We start from the raw sequence: 16,304 nt of genomic DNA on the forward strand, positions 1-16,304 counted from the left end.
ACGGATATTTGGGCATACTCCTCGAACCCGATGGGTGATGACTTCGTATTCCGGTTATCGAAGACGATGGTGACGGAGGCTTTTGTGACACCGGCTTGACCGCGCTTGTAAATGAGATCTTGAAGGTTTTGGGCACGGACTGTGGACATGTTTGTGATACCGAGGACGAAACAAATCGCGTCGAGGATGTTGGACTTTCCGGAACCGTTGAGACCCTGTACGACGATTTAACAAAGCCTTCGAAAGCAATGGCGTTCTACATACCGTAATGGCATTGAAGGAGGAGTCCCAGCCGCTGATAACCGTGCGGACGGCATAGGACTTGAATCCATCGAGAATAAGTTCCTCGATCTTCATCGCGACTGAACCCTAACGAAATAACCGAACAAGGAATGTATGGTGTGCAAAACTGGCGCAAATGAATGAAGGACGACACCGAGTCGTTGGCGGTCGTTCAAGAGATTTCGTCGAGGATGCCGAGTTGATGATGGAGGACTGTTTACGTCGCGCTCGTACCAAAACACCGACCGTGGAGTGCATGCAGGGTGCAGAGCAACGGTTGTCATGCAAAGCAAGAAGCATGAAATTGACTTAGAAACCACAGACCTTCCTTATAAAAAGCCTTCATGTTCTTTGGGGATCTGGCTTCTTGCTTGAGACTCCGGGAGCAGCCGGTCACCTGTCATCCACTTTCCGATCCTCTCCGACGCTGGGAGCGGCCACGGCGTCGATATTACCGCGGGTTATCGATTACGGTATCCCCCGCCTTATGCGTATGGGAAACTTCCAAGGTCGCCCAACAACGGCAGACAACCTTAACCTTAACCACCACGTCAACGGACATTCGCAACACAGGAAACAGCGGCCCCGTTTCCGTCTTTTCCATTCGCCATTTCTCCGGTCTTGCCCCAACATCATTCTTCTCCCCCCATCCAGGCCCTAGGTCTCAATAAAAAGCCAACCGAGGTAATCAGATCCATCACACCAAGGATTTGGTATTCGAGAATGTCAACTACCAACAGACCCTTCCTCTCAACAATGCTCACAAACATCTGGGCCTTCCGCTCAAGGCAGCAACTCCTGCGAACACTAGCTAAATCACCGTCACCACCCCCACAAGCACTCACCCCGCAACGGCAACGGCGGGGTTCGTCTACCTCTTTATCTTCACTGCACAGTCTCGAGAAGGGGCGGAAGAGTGTTGAGGCACCAGCAACAAACACAGGAACGGGGACGAGTGCGGGAGGAGGAGGTGGAGCTGGAGGTGGTGGAGGGCACCAGTGGGAGAGGGACGGTGGGAAGTTGTGGATTGGCGGGCGGACTGCGGACGGGAAGGAACAATATTACAGTCTGGGAGTCATCAGGTGCGTAAGATATCCCTGCCTATTAACGCAGGCCGCTAACGTCAATTTACAGGAGAAAATCATTCGACCGTATGTCGGTCTAATTACACCATGAAACGAAGAAAAATTTGAGAGGAGAGCATCAAAGTCGATAAGAGCATTACAAAGTTGACGAGGGTTGAACGAAGGAAGCGGTTTTATGTCTACGGGTTCTTAATTTATGTCACAGGGAAACGGAGAAAAAGAGCATTCACCGCGAAGAAGCTGGTGTTGCTAAACAGAAAACGCGTATTCATTTCACTCCACTCGATTCAAAGAAGAGAAGTCGTAATTCACTGTCCCCTTCAACTTGGCATATTATCTTCGTCATTCCCACGTTGGTATCGCGCAATCCCTACATGCACCAACTTGCAGCCAGGCACGGATCCAGCAGCAGAGGCGAAGACGGCCAAACCTTAATTCAAGACCATCTCGCCTCAACCTCCATACCTTGACCTCCACCCATTCGATCTGCCTTTCAGTGCACGGATCGCCCAATCACCAATGGACAACCTCGCAAAAACAGTTGCCTCCCGTCTCGGCCTCGAAGAAAACATGCCTCCAACCCCCCTCGACTCTCCCAAACGCGAAGCTTCCCCGCAAGTCAAAAAGCCCTTGTCCATGGCCACTGAACTCGTCTACATCGACTCCGCAACCGGTGTCCGGGATCCGTACAATGCTGCTTCCGTCCCAATTTACCAGACTGCGACGTTCAAGCAGAATTCTGCGACGCAGATGGGGGAGTATGACTACACTCGTTCTGGGAACCCGACGAGGAGTCAGTTGGAGAGGCATTTGGCGAAGATTATGAAGGCGAAGAGAGCGTTGGTTGTTACGTCGGGTATGGGTGCTATGGATGTGATCACTCGTCTCCTCAAGGCTGGAGACGAAGTCATCGCTGGAGATGACTTGTACGGCGGTACCAACAGATTGCTCAAGTATTTGAGCACACACGGTGGAATTACAGTCCACCACGTCGACACCACAAAGACCGAAAGTGTCATCCCCTTCCTCAACGAGAAAACCGCCCTCGTCCTCCTCGAAACCCCCACAAACCCTCTCATCAAAATCTGTGACATCACCGCAATCTCCTCCCTCGTCCACCAAAAGTGCCCCAACGGAGTCGTGGTTGTCGACAACACAATGATGTCCCCCATGCTCATGAACCCTCTCGACCTCGGCGCCGACATCGTCTACGAATCCGGCACCAAATACCTCTCGGGCCACCACGACCTCATGGCCGGAGTCCTCGCCGTCAATTCGGAAGATCTTGGTGAGAAGCTGTTTTTCACGATTAATGCTACGGGGTGTGGATTGAGTCCGTTTGATTCATGGTTGTTGTTGAGGGGTGTCAAGACCCTGGGTATCAGGATGGAGAAACAACAAGCAAATGCCGAGCGTATCGCAGCATACCTCGAGGACCGCGGGTTTAAGGTTCATTACCCAGGTCTCCGCTCCCACCCGCAATACGACCTCCACGCCCGTCTCGCACGCGGTCCAGGCGCAGTGTTGTCTTTCGAAACTGGATCAACCACCATCTCCGAGAAAATCGTCGAAGGTACCAAAATCCATGGTATCTCTGTGAGTTTCGGATGTATTAACTCTTTGATCTCGATGCCGTGTCGGATGAGTCATGCGAGTATCAATGAGCAGACGAGGAAGGAGAGAGGGTTGCCGGAGGATTTGATTCGCTTGGCCGTTGGGATTGAGGATGTGGAGGATTTGATTGAGGATTTGGAGGGGGCTATTGGGGGGGCTTATGAGGGGAGTGGGTTGGTGCCGGGACAGCAGGAGGCTTAGGTGTTTGTGTGTACGATATCAAAGGACTGAGTGAGGATTCACGAAAAAGGTTCTTGGGTTTTGTCGTGCAATTTTGGAAAAGGGTGTTGTAGCTCGTATTGATATACAGTTTTTCCTATTGAGTTGTGATCGCACTGTCAATCCAGTTGACGTCGAAACATGATCCTGACTCCTCACCGCCGCCCAACCTCCCCCTTCATCTCCTCCCTCGATTCCCACTCTGCATCCCTTTCCAAAAATGCATAAAACGCCCTGACCAACACCACCGTACTCGCATGCCACAATGCATGCGCATCCAACAAATCCCACACAGGCGGGAAATCAAACAACTCCAAACTCATGGCGCACCCAACCGCCACCACGATTGCCGCGGGCCATAGAGCCCATGCGGGGCGGGAAGAGTAGTGGGTGAGGGAGTAGTAGATCCAGAGGAGGTTGGAGGCGAAGCCAACTAGGACATTTGCGAGCATGTTGTAGCTGTAGTCGAAGGTCACAAAAGATAGGTAGGAGACGTGGGCGAGGTATGCAGTGAGGCAAATCAGGCCCCAGGATGTTACGATAGTTTTTGACTTGGGGTGTCGGTAGAGGTGGAAGATCCGGATAGGTACGTAGAAGAGGGTGTACATCATTGTCAACCCCGCCGCAAAGTAGTCTGCGCGTTCGGTGATGATGTAGTCCCGGGTATGGAAGATGGACGAGCAGAGCCAGGCCCACATCCCGACGATGGAGGAGATGAGGTAGAATGGTTTCATCACATAGCGATCGGGTATCCGCGCCCTCAGTCTCCTAAAACCGCGCCAGTGTTCGTATCCATTCAGGACGGAGAAAAGTACGGATAGTGGTTCTTGCATGCCAAAAATTCGAAGAAACGGCCATTTACCGTGGTATTGCTCGATGACATGGTTGGAAGCGACGTGTTCTGCCGTGAGTGCGCGTTGGCAGAGGTAGTCGCAGTTCGACTCGCAGGTCCAGCCTAGGAGGCGGAGGTGGATGGGGAGGTAGGTGGTGCCTGAAGATGGGTTGCAGAGGTTATCGGTGCATTTTTGGAGACAGTATTGGAATGCGGGAAGTCTGTCGCCTCGGGAGGCATATACAACTGTTGCTGCACAGCTGACAACTGCAGCCGTTGCGAGGAGAGCGTTTCGTCGTGTTACCGACATTTTATTTTTGGTGGTTTCCCAGGGTCCGCTTTGCGGTGGTAGTAGTCGAGGTCCAAGCGTAGCCGAATCACGTGAAGTCGCCCGCCGCCAGATATTTTCGAAACTGACTCCAACGTCCGTTCAACGAGAAGGAATATCCCATTCAGTAACCCCTTCAAATGACCCAGCAAGACGTTCAGATGACTGGTGCTACCTCTGCGCCTGCCCAGCCCGAGGGCATGACCTCCAAGGACTACTACTTTGACTCGTATGCCCACTTTGGTATTCACGAGGAAATGCTGAAGGATGAGGTCCGAACGAGGTCGTACCGCGACTCTGTGTTGAACAACAAGCACTTGTTCAAGGATAAGGTTGTTCTTGATGTTGGGTGCGGTACTGGTATTTTGTCCATGTTCTGCGCAAAGGCTGGAGCGAAGCACGTTTATGGTATCGATATGTCCAACATCATCAAGCAGGCACGGAAAATTGTCGATGTCAACGGATTGTCGGATAAGGTTACCCTGATCCAGGGTAAGATGGAGGAGATCGAGTTGCCGGTGCAGAAGGTCGACATTATCATCTCCGAGTGGATGGGATACTTCTTGTTGTATGAATCTATGTTGGACACCGTGTTGTTGGCTCGTGACAAGTACTTGGCGCCCGGTGGTATGATGTTCCCCGACAAGGCTACCATGTTCGTCGCTGGTATCGAGGATGGAGACTACAAGGAGGAGAAGATCGGTTACTGGGATGATGTGTACGGCTTTGACTACTCCCCCATCAAGGAGATCGCGCTCAAGGAGCCCCTGGTCGACATCGTCGACATCAAGAACGTCGTCACCGACCCTTGCTGTATCGCCTCCTTCGACCTCCTTACTGTCACCGTAGAAGACCTCGCCTTCTCCCGTGACTTCAGAATCATGGCCAGAAGAGACGACTACGTCCACGCCCTTATTTTCTGGTTCGACATCTCCTTCGACGCATGCCACAAGCCCGTCAAGTTCAGTACCGGACCCCACGCAAAGTACACTCATTGGAAGCAGACCGTGATGTACCTTCCCAACGACGGATTGGCCATGAAGGAGGGCGAGAGCATCGAGGGACACGTGAGCAGCAAGCCTAACGCGGAGAACCCCAGAGATTTGGATATCGTTATTTCTTACAAGTTTGAAGGAGAGCACGCCAAGGATGAGGGAAACTGCGAGTACAGAATGTGTTAAAGAAGTTGAATCTTGATCTTGAGATCGGTACGACAGAATGCAGTATGAGACGCCGAGACAGAGATGAAAGTGGAAAGCGGGAAGGTCGCGATCATTGATCGTTGGGGGAACGTTGGGAGGCGATAAGCTTATTGAGCGGCAAATGAAAGCATGTGAAGATCTAGCCAAGGAATTTGTTTTGTGAACAGCAGCGAATCGCATTAGAATTGATACCTTTTTACTCAATCTTTTTGATGGGACGGGAGGTTCTCGGTTTTTCCCTTAGTCCATATCATCTTGTGCAACGGCTCGGACTTGACGGCAGCTGACACTCGATCTCGGGCAGTGACGTCTGTGCCTATGAAAATAGACTATCGAAGGGCTGCGTAGGTAGACCCTTGAACTCCCCCAACCAACCAGACATTCGATACACGTCGGAATAAACTAAACGCTTCAGCTTTCCATTTGATTTAACAAACGACCTCCCTTCCGTTCTTGCTTGCTGCTTAACGATTACCTCATAGGCTTGGTTTTGTGAGAAGGCACTTCCGTGCACCGTGCACCGTGCACGATGGCGATGGACGGCTAACCTCGAACAATAGACTTTTACATTCGACTTATACATCTGTCGATTTACAGCTCCCATGTCCGATATCGCAAACGCCGCAAAGAGACTCTTCTCAAAGACAGGTTCGCAGGGCACCGTCCCAAAGGTCGCACAACACCGGCCAGATTCGCTAGTATCAGAATTCCACGATGAACAGCACTTGAACTCGGGACAGACGACACCGCAGCCATCGTTGTTTGATAAGAGATACCCTGAGATGAGTCACGACGACCGTGCGTCTCGAAATACGGTTACGAGCGATAATGATGGGTCGGTTACGAGCATTGAGAGCGTGCCTGTTGGGCCGCCGCGGGGACGATTGACGCTTACCATCGTGCAGGCGAGAAACCTGAAGATCTCGAACCCGAATGCGAGCCCGTATGTTGTGTGTACCTTCGAGGGTAACGAGTTCATCACCAGAGAGCCCGTACCCGAGAACGACGACATGGCACGCGGAGTCGTTATTCCCAAGTCTCGTCAGTCATCATTCACAGAGCTCACAGAGCTCAACGGCGGAAGGCCTACGATGAGCCGTGCGGGAACCAGCAGGCCTGGATCTGGCATGAACACGCCCTCGCTGAGCCCGAACCCGCACAAGAACTACCAGAAGGCTTCGAGCCCGTTTTGGAGGCACGAGGCTGCGTTCGACGTTTGTGGTGAGCACAGCGTCCTCGACGTATCCGTCTACGACAAATCCGACTCTGAGCTCTTCTTGGGTCACGTCCGTATCCACCCGATCCTGAAGCACGAACACGTTTCGGACGAGTGGTATAAGCTCCAGGTCCGTGACTCGAAGGAAGGTAACGAGAATGATGACCACGTCGGTGGTGAGATCAAGATTTCGATGGTTTATGAGAACGTCGAGAAACGCCACTACGGACCGGACGATTTTGAGGTTCTGAGGTTGATTGGAAAGGGAACGTTCGGTCAGGTGTACCAGGTCCGCAAGAAGGACACGCAGCGCATTTACGCCATGAAAGTCCTTTCCAAGAAGGTCATCGTGCAGAAGAAAGAAGTCGCTCACACCATCGGCGAGAGAAACATCTTGGTCCGTACCGCCATGGCCGACTCGCCATTCATCGTCGGACTCAAGTTCTCGTTCCAGACGCCTACTGACTTGTATTTGGTCACTGACTACATGTCTGGTGGAGAATTGTTCTGGCATTTGCAGCAGGAAGGAAAGTTCTCGGAGGCGAGGGCTAGGTTTTACATTGCGGAGCTTGTGTTGGCGTTGGAGCACTTGCACGACTATGATATCGTTTACCGTGATTTGAAACCGGAGAATATCCTGCTTGATGCGAATGGTCACATCGCGCTTTGTGACTTTGGTCTTTCCAAGGCCAACCTTTCGGCTGATGCTACGACCAACACATTCTGCGGCACGACTGAATACCTTGCTCCCGAGGTCCTCCTCGACGATGCTGGTTACACTAAGCTCGTTGACTTCTGGTCCCTTGGTGTCCTTGTCTTCGAGATGTGCTGTGGATGGTCTCCATTCTACGCCGAGGACACGCAGCAGATGTACAAGAACATCGCGTTCGGAAAGGTCAGGTTCCCCAAGGACGTTCTCTCTCAGGAGGGAAGGAACTTTGTCAAGGGCCTGTTGAACCGTAACCCGAAGAACCGATTGGGTGCCACGAGGGATGCGGCAGAATTGAAGGAGCACCCCTTCTTTGCTAACGTCGACTGGAACGCGATGTTGAGAAAGGAGGTTCCGCCTCCCTTCAAGCCGACATTGACGAGCGAGCTTGACACCTCGAACTTTGATCCCGAGTTCACTAATGCGCCCGCGACTGTCAGACCTGGGAACGAGATTACCGCGTCTACGCCTTTGTCGCCTGGTATGCAGGAGAAGTTCAAGGGTTTCACGTTTGTGGATGAGAACCTCGATGAGGACTTTGGTGGCCGAAAGAAGTTCCAGGAGGACTTGATGGATGAGGATGCCCTGGAGGGTACCGGCGTGACTGACGACGAGGACGAGGATGATGACGATATCGATACCGGCCACCATGACGATAGGATGGAGGAGGATGTGTTCAACTTCAAGGTATAATGGGTTGGCCATGGTTTGGGGTCTACAGGATTTGGGGAAATGTAAGTGTACGATGAGCAAAGAAGCAGAAGCATGAAAAAAAGGAAGAGCGTGGTTTCCTTACTTTTGCTTTTCCGTGTTAATTACTGGTTTTTGAGTGTACGCTTGCAAATGAGTGGAGTGTAACAGTTCAGCACAAAAATGCTAATGCCAATGGACGTTGCTTTCGATTATTTTGATTTGTTCATAATCCATCCTTCGGATTCTGATACCGTATGTGTATCTTCGACCTTCTACAAATACTACTACTACTATATACCTTCTCTCACAGCCCGGCCGAAGCTTCTGGGGCACATTGCCACGCCTTAGCTGCAGGCTGGGATAACCGCGCGTAAGTACAAAACCTATAAACCGCCACTTGTGACATCTCCATCAAACGGATCAGTTATCTCAAGATGCCCTCAAACAAATCTTATCAAGCTGTTCCTCAGACGGAAGATACCTTTTCGTCTCCTGCTGGTGCTCCTCCTCCGCCAGCCTACGGCGCTGCCCCACTCCACCCGCAACCTCGCTCCGATGATGTCGCCAGCAATGACTTCAAGATGGGTCTCGTTTCCCAAGTTGACATTGTGATTCGCATGGCATTCGTCCGCAAAGTCTACTCCATTCTCTTTGCTCAACTCGCCTTGACTTCTGCCGTCGGTGCCTTCTTCATGTTCTGCAAGCCTGTCCAGGCATGGATCCACCAGAACCAGTGGATGATGTTTTTGTCGTTATTTGGTACGATTGGGATGATGCTCGCGTTGTTTTGGAAGAGGCATTCGTACCCGGCGAACTTTTATTTGTTGGGCGGGTTTACGTTGTTGGAGGCGTATGCGGTCGGTAATATCGTTACATATTACGATACGATTATCGTGCTTGAGGCGACCATCATTACGGCTGGTTTATTCCTTGGGTTGACGTTGTTTACAATGCAGTCCAAATGGGATTTCAGTGGTATGGGCCCATACTTGTTCACTGGTTTGTGGATGTTGATTATCTCGGGATTCGTGGGGATGTTCTTCCCTCACAACGGCGTTTTCGAGATTGTATACGCTGTCGTTGGAGCTTTGATCTTCAGTGCTTACATCATCTACGACACCTACTTGATCATGAACAAGCTGTCCGTGGAGGAGTATATCGTTGCTGCGATCTCTCTCTACCTCGACATCATTAACTTGTTCTTGAACATCCTCCGTATCTTGAACTCGCAGAATGACAACTAAGTTGAGGACAATGGGTTACTACTGTTAAGTGATGATTAGGACGGTCTTTCTTTGGAAGGAATGAACGGCAGCAACAGGGAGTTAGTATCGTAATTTCAATATACCCTCACTCATTAAGCCCATTTTCAAATTATCGTAATATAACCCATCGTACAATACCCTGTATACTATATCTTAAAGGTCCTTAGTAGTCCGTCAACAACCCAGCAACCTTGCACGCAAACTCATCGGCCTCACTCCTCGTTCCAGCCTCAGCATATACACGAACCGCGTCCTCCGTACCAGATGCGCGGACGAACGCACGACCACCCTTGTACTTGGCAACAAGAGCATTGATACGATCTTGGATACCGGCGGGGGAGACGAGTCTTCGCTCAGCGTCAGTGGTGGAGAAGGCATGTCTATCCTTGACGACAACACGAACCAGTCGGTTAGGGAGGTCAGTGTAGGCATCATCCCACTCCATGGGTCCCCAGCCCTTGTGCGCAAGGATTGCCTCGACCATGAGGAGGTCAGAGAGAGCATCACCGACAGTCTGGTTAATCAACTCAGATAACGCACGCAAGCTCTGCAATGCGGTGTGCTGAGCAGGGCTCTGAGGCTTAGCAGCCTCAATGATACTGAGAGTAGCGGGGGAGAAAAGAACGGTACCGTGTCCATTCGCTTCAAAGTAGACACCAACATCATAGCGCTGCGCAGTGTGGTGGAGGTGCTTGACACCAGTATGCGTGAAAGTGACAGGGACACCGAAGACCTTCTGCAAGTAAACCGTAGACGCACCATTTGCGTACGCGGTCTGCACGACACCGACCTTGATCTCCTCTTCCAGACCTGCGGACTTGACGAGATCCTGGATGAACATGGTAGCGAGGGAAGCAATCTTGTCACCGTCGAGGAGGTGGAAGGTGGAGTCTTGGTCAAGGTAGTAGTAGACAACTCGATCGGTGTCACCATCGAAGGAGGCACAGCGGTCCTGAGGGGAAGCTTTTGGTTGGTCTTGACGAAGTCAGCACCGCACTGGGAGTTGAGCTTTGAGGGGTTTTCAATGTCGCTGTTGACGATTTGCACGTCCAAGATGTCCTTACCGACGACCCTGCTCAACTCTCTCAATTTTGGTGCACCCACACCGTTGGCGCAGTCCACAAACACAGGGCTGAGACGAGTCTTCCCGTCCATCAGTGTCCTGAAGGCCTTACCCAACTTCTTGTAGTAACCAGGCTCAGTAGGAGCACCGTACTCGGCCGGAGTACCAGCGGTGTTGATGCAGCGGACGAGGTAGTGAAGATGAGAAGTAGTCAAAATGTCGTAGTCCTTGTACTCGGAGCTCATGGCGGTAAGACCAGCCTGGAGCGCAGCGACGAAACTAGGACCAGAGGAACGCGTGTCCTTAGCAAAGATCACATTGGCCTTGACGCCCATGTCGGTCTTGGTGGTCGTGACGACCTTCTTCAAGGCTTAGGCTTCAACAAGCTCATTGTCAGTCTGAGCGTTGGCGAGGAGAGTAGCATACGCTTCCCAGCTTCCCTCCAACATCTCACCCTGGGGATCAACAAGCTTGACACCATTGTCCTCTGCAGGGTTGTGAGAAGCAGTGATCATGACACCAATAGTCTGGCCATTCAGCTTCTTCAAGCGGACGGCAGCGAGCAATCCAACGCGGAAAACGACTGAGGTGAGAAGGTGGGCCTTGAGGCGGAAACCAGCAGTACCGTAGCCGTAAAGAAGGCCCTGGAGCTTGGCGAAGCCGCTGGATGCCTCAGCGACCGCAGCGTAGATGTTGTCAAAGTTGGCATGGGTGATCTGTCGGATCTGATCCGTTGTCCTTGTTGGTGTGTCGAGGGAGTCCCGTATACATGACGTGAATCGCACATGTCAGTTGTTCTGACCTCCCGAACGGCGCGGACCGAGCTAAATACAGGTATGCTAGCCACACTTTAAAGGGTCTTGATCATTCCACACCCCATTTTCTTCATTTCACACCCCAGCGCCAACAAAAAACTCAGGATATCTCGCCAACCGCAAATCGGATCTCGGAGGGTAGAGAGTGTATAGACTGATAAAAGTCCCCTGAATCCGTTCCCACCTTCAAATTCGGATTTGAAGGTTCCTGGGAGAAGATACCAACTGTTTCTCACCTCTCAGCCCGGCGCTGCGGCTGGTGTGGCACAGCGCATATATGCATAAATCTGCACATCACATCTCAGCAGTATTTGGCAGAGTACAGCAGCTGGTGGAGTGAAATCTGCGAGTTAAAGGTATCAGGATATTCACAAAGTTACTCTCTATCTCTCTACGCTCTTACCGTATTCCCAAGTTCAATGGCTGTTGAGATATCTTTGAAATTGTGAGTGCGCCGGGGTGTGAAATGAAGATTTAGGGGTGTGGAATGATCAGGACCCACTTTAAAAATGGGGAATATGTACGAATGCGCCCGGAAAAAATAACGATAACAGACAAGATAATGAACAAATCTCACATTCCATATCGCGTCCCTAAATAGACGAAGGAAGGTATAAAAGCAAATCAAGCCCGCTCTAGCAAGGGTATCTTATCTCTCAAATCCGGGAAAATGTTCCACATATCCCATACGCATATAACCAAAATGCACTTTCGCCCGCAAATGCTAACTGACCAAAATAACCATCTGTAATTTCCTTCTCTGTTCAGAGTCCGAGGGTGGTGGGGTAGACTGATGCCTGGACTTGCATCGGTCGTCCGATGTCCTGGCCTGTCAAGGGCCCACCGCTGCGTCTGGAGCCTTTCGAGTTCTTGGAGGAAGTGGTGCTAGAGCGCTTTTCCTGCATGCCTCCGCCCGCAATGTCGCCAGTGACGGAGCTCGTACGGCTGTGTCCGCGCTTGGACTTGGCAATCTTCTTGCGACGGTAACGTCTGGCTCCGAGGAACATCAACGCACCGTACGCAGATGCAGCACCGATAGAACCAATAGCGATCCCAGCAGACTTGCCAGCAGATGCGGTACCCTCGGAGCTGTCAGATCCAGTGTCGGCAAGGGACCCAGAGTTCACGAGGCTACTGGATGTACCAATGCCGGTGGAGGAGTCAGAAGTCGAGTCGTCGGAGCTGATACCAGCAGCTTGAAGGTACGACTGACTCGACATCGATCCGCCAAGGACCGTCACTCCGGCAATACCAGAGATGGAGGGGTCGATCAACGACACAAGCTGCTGCACAATGTCCGAGGAGCTTCCCTGGTTGTACAACTCAGAGTTGGCGGTTCTCAAGGAGTCGACCAACAAACTCAACTGATCATCAGGGATGTACGCCAATGCCAAAGTCGCGATGTATCCGTCGAGCTGTCCACTGTATGGCTGAATAGATTGCATCGTGATATCACTGCTCGACAAGCTAAGACCAGTTGCGACACCAGCAGGCAAATACTCAAATATCTGAGCGACGGCCAACGGGTGTCCCGCAATAAACGGGTAGTTCAACGGCGAGAGGAAACCGAATTGGAAGAGGGTGGTGTTGTCGGGCTGCGCAGAGATACCGCCAGCGGGTGTGATGATCCTCGGAAGGGAAGAAGCGAGAACCACAGCGACAGTAGCAACGGAGGCGGTTGCGGATTCCGTAGGAGTAGAACCCGTCTCAGTAACAGCAGTTGCTGTCTCGGTCTCCGACTGGAAGATGAGACCAGCAGGGAGCCAGTCGGTAGAGGTCGCGGCGTCGGACGTGGGAACGGCTGAAGAGACGACGGATACTGCGCTCACAGGGACGGTGGCAACGGCACTCGTCACCGCACTGGTCACAGCACTCGTTAAACTCGTCACAGCGGAGATGGCAGGGACAGAAGAAACGGCTACACTGCTAACAGCAGAAGCAACCTGAGTCTGCACACTGGACATCACATCGGAAGCTTCACTCAAGACACTGGTCTCCAGGGGCGGAATGACAGGCGTCGAGATAGTGGGCGAAACCTGCGACCACACGCTCGTGACCTCACTCTCAACAGCACTGCTAACGTCCGACAGAGCACTCGTGAGCTGGCTCGCACCGGTCGGGATAGGAACCTGACTGACGACAGAGGTAACCTCCGAAGCAACCTGGCTGAGAACGGAGGCAACCGGAGCGGTCAAATCCGACGCAACAGATGTAATAGGAGCAAAGACGTCAGAAAGAACTGAGGTCAACGGTGAAGAGACGTCAGAGAGGACAGAAGTGAGAGGTGCAGAGACATCGGAAGCGATGGAACTGGCATCGGACACAACTGAGGCCAAGGGCGTCGACACTTCACTCAAGATTGAAGTGACAGGACTGGAAACGTCAGAGACCACGGACCCAACAAGAGACGTAATTCCGGAAACGACAGTCTGCACCGGGCTGATGACCTGGGACGCCACAGAGGTAAGGTCACCTACGACACTGGTGACAGCTGACCCGAGATCAGAAAGAACTCCGCCAACGACGCTCGTTACACCCGTCACCGGGCTAGAAACGGACGTAATGGCCGAGTCGACGTCGGACAGGATAGAACTGACAGGAGTCGAAACATCAGACAAAATCTTCGGAACGGAGGAAGTACCAACGGAGCTGACATCCGAAACGACAGAAGCGAGACCGTTCACCGTACCACTCGCGACACTGACAATACCGGACTCAATGGGAGACGCAATGGAGCTCACATCGGAGATGACACCTCTGACGATAGACGCAGCAGAGGACTCCACAGAACCAACAACGGAAGTAACGCCGCTCGCGACGCTTCCAACGACACTCGTAACCTCGCTGGTCAACCCACTGACAGCACTTGCAGCACCACCGAGAACACCAACCACGACGCTGGAAGCCCCAGATTCGATGGGGCTCACAATGGAACTGACACCACTGGCGATAGAACCGACGACACTCGTGGCATCGCTCACGACTCCGCTGACACCGCTGGAGACACCGAACTCGATAGGGGTGGCGATGGAGCTGACACCGCTCGCGATATCGCCGGCCACGCTGGTAGCGGCACTCACTGTTCCACCAACAACACTGGTAGCACCGCTGACAACATCACCGACCACGCTCGTAGCATCGCCAACGACACTTGTGGCAGCACTGACAACTCCATCAACCACACTCGTGGCATCACTAATCACACTCCCAGCCCCACTCACGACATCACCAGCAACGCTCGTGACATGACTAATTACACTCTCCGCCGCCGCCAACACATTCGGTCTCCTGAAACTGGAGGGGATGGCGGTGGGTGAGGTGACAGAGGAGATCGTCTCGGAGGAGAGGATGGAGATGACGCTGATTGTAGCTGATGAGGAGGTGAGGGGGAGTGCGGTAACGACCGGCGTTGCGGCGGAGGAGATGATGGAGGAGACGTCAGAGGCGATTGGGTCGATAATTGAGGAGGTGGCGCTGGAGACATCGGCGAGGACGGAAGATGCAGTGTCCACGATGGAAGTCGCAGCAGTGTCGAGAACGGACGAAACATCCGACGCAATGGGGTCCACGACGGAAGAAGCTGCACTTACAGCCGGCTCAACCACACTCGATGCAACACTCACCGCATCACCAACAACCGACCCAACAGCAGACGTGACAGGCGCGACGTCACTCGTAACGTCCCCAATAACGCTTGTACCAGTCTCCACAGCCTCCGACACGGCCGCAGCAGCAATATTCGTCGCGGTATCTACCACGCTGCTGGCGTCGCTCACCACCTCACCAACCGCAGACGTGACCGTATCAGCAACCTCTGAGACAACCGAGACAGCCGCCGAAGTAGCTGTGTCAACCACGCTCGTGACATCGCTGACAACTGGATCGACGACACTCGACGCAATCGCCGCAGCTGTATCAACCGCACTCGATAACCCCGCCAAGATCGGCTCCACCGATCTCGAACTCAACACCGAACTCGTCTCCGTATCCGAACTCGTAGCCCCCGCCACGTCCGTCGACGAAAACCGAACAGCAGGTGACCGCCCCTGTGACGGATATGGCACAAACGCCGAACTCACATCCGTAGCATCGTCGGTCGTAGAGGCTCCGGCTTCGGGAGTTGCGGAGGGAATGAGTGAGGTCAATGCCTCGTCCACCGTCGATAAGATGCTGTCACCGGGTGGGGAGGAAGTGGTGGCGTTGAGGGGTTCATCGATGAGCTGTCGTCGGCGGAGGGAGGGGTGGTGGGAGGTGTGGCGGCCTCGGGGGGTTGCTGCTTCGGTGGTGAGGGAGAGGAGGGTGAGGGTGAAGATGTAGGACGCGAAAGTCGTCTTCATTATTATGATTCTGTATGTTTTGGTGGGTGACTGCACGATAGGGGTTTAGCATTGGTTCATAGGAAGAGGATGTACGAGGGCACGAACCTATCAAAGCCGAAGACCCGGGTTGTTGTAGGTCGATGAAAGAAAGAAAAACGAGATGTAAAGATTGTCGAATAAGGCGTACGGACCCGGTTTCCCTCGATCAAAAAGGGTAACCTCCTTCCACTTTACTTAAACTTTATCGAAAAAAGAAAAAGGCAGCGTTCGCGTCAACCGACGCGTACTGAATGCTGTCTCAGAACGTAAGCCGTAAGAGAATGTCGGTTGGAGCTCGAGGTGTATGCTCCTTGTCGAAGTCGTTGGTTGTCGAAGTACTGATACAACTGTTGAAAAGGTCAACCCCCTACCCGCAGCCGCATACATCGCAGGGCCTCCTGCACCGTCTGATGTTCATTGCTTCCTTCGCGCATTCCTAATTTCCCCCTGACCTCGATTAGCGGGCACAAAGTACAGTGAGGCGCGTGCCAAGTCAGAGAGAGCTGCTTCTAAGAATAGAACGTGCGAGTGGACCCTGTGAGGTCATTCTCGTTCCTGTCGGGAGGGGCTTCGAGGGAGAGGATGGCGGTTGGGCGGTGCGGGAATGGAGAGGCGAGAGGGGA

At 52.7% G+C, this 16,304-nt stretch overlaps 8 protein-coding genes across 8 annotated transcripts; 5 read left to right on the plus strand and 3 right to left on the minus strand.

Annotated features, from left to right (window-relative positions):
- Positions 1-1,005: 1,005 nt before the first annotated feature.
- Positions 1,006-1,447, plus strand: SAICODRAFT_36305 (uncharacterized protein; the record flags this gene model as incomplete). Its single annotated transcript, XM_019168488.1, has 2 exons — positions 1,006-1,364; positions 1,417-1,447. 2 exons carry the CDS (start codon positions 1,006-1,008, stop codon positions 1,445-1,447), a joined length of 390 nt encoding a protein of 129 aa, XP_019022692.1.
- A 439-nt stretch (positions 1,448-1,886) lies between these two features.
- On the plus strand, positions 1,887-3,182 carry SAICODRAFT_59681 (cystathionine beta-lyase; the record flags this gene model as incomplete). The annotated part of the gene is made up of 1 exon (XM_019169700.1): positions 1,887-3,182. The coding sequence occupies one exon, from the start codon at positions 1,887-1,889 to the stop codon at positions 3,180-3,182; it is 1,296 nt and encodes a 431-aa protein (XP_019022693.1).
- Positions 3,183-3,294: 112 nt separating this feature from the next.
- SAICODRAFT_31225 (Per1-like protein) lies at positions 3,295-4,380 on the minus strand. The gene has a single exon (XM_019167872.1). It carries the CDS (start codon positions 4,340-4,342, stop codon positions 3,356-3,358), a length of 987 nt encoding a protein of 328 aa, XP_019022694.1. The 5' UTR covers positions 4,343-4,380; the 3' UTR covers positions 3,295-3,355.
- A 180-nt stretch (positions 4,381-4,560) lies between these two features.
- Positions 4,561-5,616, plus strand: SAICODRAFT_72531 (S-adenosyl-L-methionine-dependent methyltransferase; the record flags this gene model as incomplete). Its single annotated transcript, XM_019170776.1, has 1 exon — positions 4,561-5,616. The coding sequence occupies one exon, from the start codon at positions 4,561-4,563 to the stop codon at positions 5,539-5,541; it is 981 nt and encodes a 326-aa protein (XP_019022695.1). The 3' UTR covers positions 5,542-5,616.
- Positions 5,617-6,380: 764 nt separating this feature from the next.
- Positions 6,381-8,009, plus strand: SAICODRAFT_47684 (kinase-like protein; the record flags this gene model as incomplete). Its single annotated transcript, XM_019168901.1, has 1 exon — positions 6,381-8,009. A coding segment is annotated over one exon (1,629 nt), but the record flags the coding sequence as incomplete, so codon positions are not given.
- Positions 8,010-8,614: 605 nt separating this feature from the next.
- SAICODRAFT_59716 (Bax inhibitor family protein) lies at positions 8,615-9,424 on the plus strand (the record flags this gene model as incomplete). The annotated part of the gene is made up of 1 exon (XM_019169703.1): positions 8,615-9,424. The coding sequence occupies one exon, from the start codon at positions 8,615-8,617 to the stop codon at positions 9,422-9,424; it is 810 nt and encodes a 269-aa protein (XP_019022697.1).
- Positions 9,425-9,608: 184 nt separating this feature from the next.
- SAICODRAFT_36311 (Phosphoacetylglucosamine mutase) lies at positions 9,609-11,295 on the minus strand (the record flags this gene model as incomplete). The annotated part of the gene is made up of 4 exons (XM_019168489.1): positions 9,609-10,408; positions 10,438-10,867; positions 10,892-11,152; positions 11,278-11,295. The coding sequence occupies 4 exons, from the start codon at positions 11,293-11,295 to the stop codon at positions 9,609-9,611; spliced, it is 1,509 nt and encodes a 502-aa protein (XP_019022698.1).
- A 3,692-nt stretch (positions 11,296-14,987) lies between these two features.
- Positions 14,988-15,824, minus strand: SAICODRAFT_147247 (uncharacterized protein). Its single transcript, XM_019165524.1, has 3 exons — positions 15,748-15,824; positions 15,399-15,690; positions 14,988-15,280 (listed from the first exon to the last, which is right to left on the minus strand). Exons 2-3 carry the CDS (start codon positions 15,658-15,660, stop codon positions 15,096-15,098), a joined length of 447 nt encoding a protein of 148 aa, XP_019022699.1. The 5' UTR covers positions 15,661-15,690; positions 15,748-15,824; the 3' UTR covers positions 14,988-15,095.
- Between the last annotated feature and the right edge of the window lie 480 nt (positions 15,825-16,304).

This window comes from Saitoella complicata, assembly GCF_001661265.1.
Source record: "Saitoella complicata NRRL Y-17804 unplaced genomic scaffold SAICOscaffold_19, whole genome shotgun sequence".
Classification (NCBI taxonomy): Eukaryota; Fungi; Ascomycota; class Saitoellomycetes; order Saitoellales; family Saitoellaceae; genus Saitoella; species Saitoella complicata.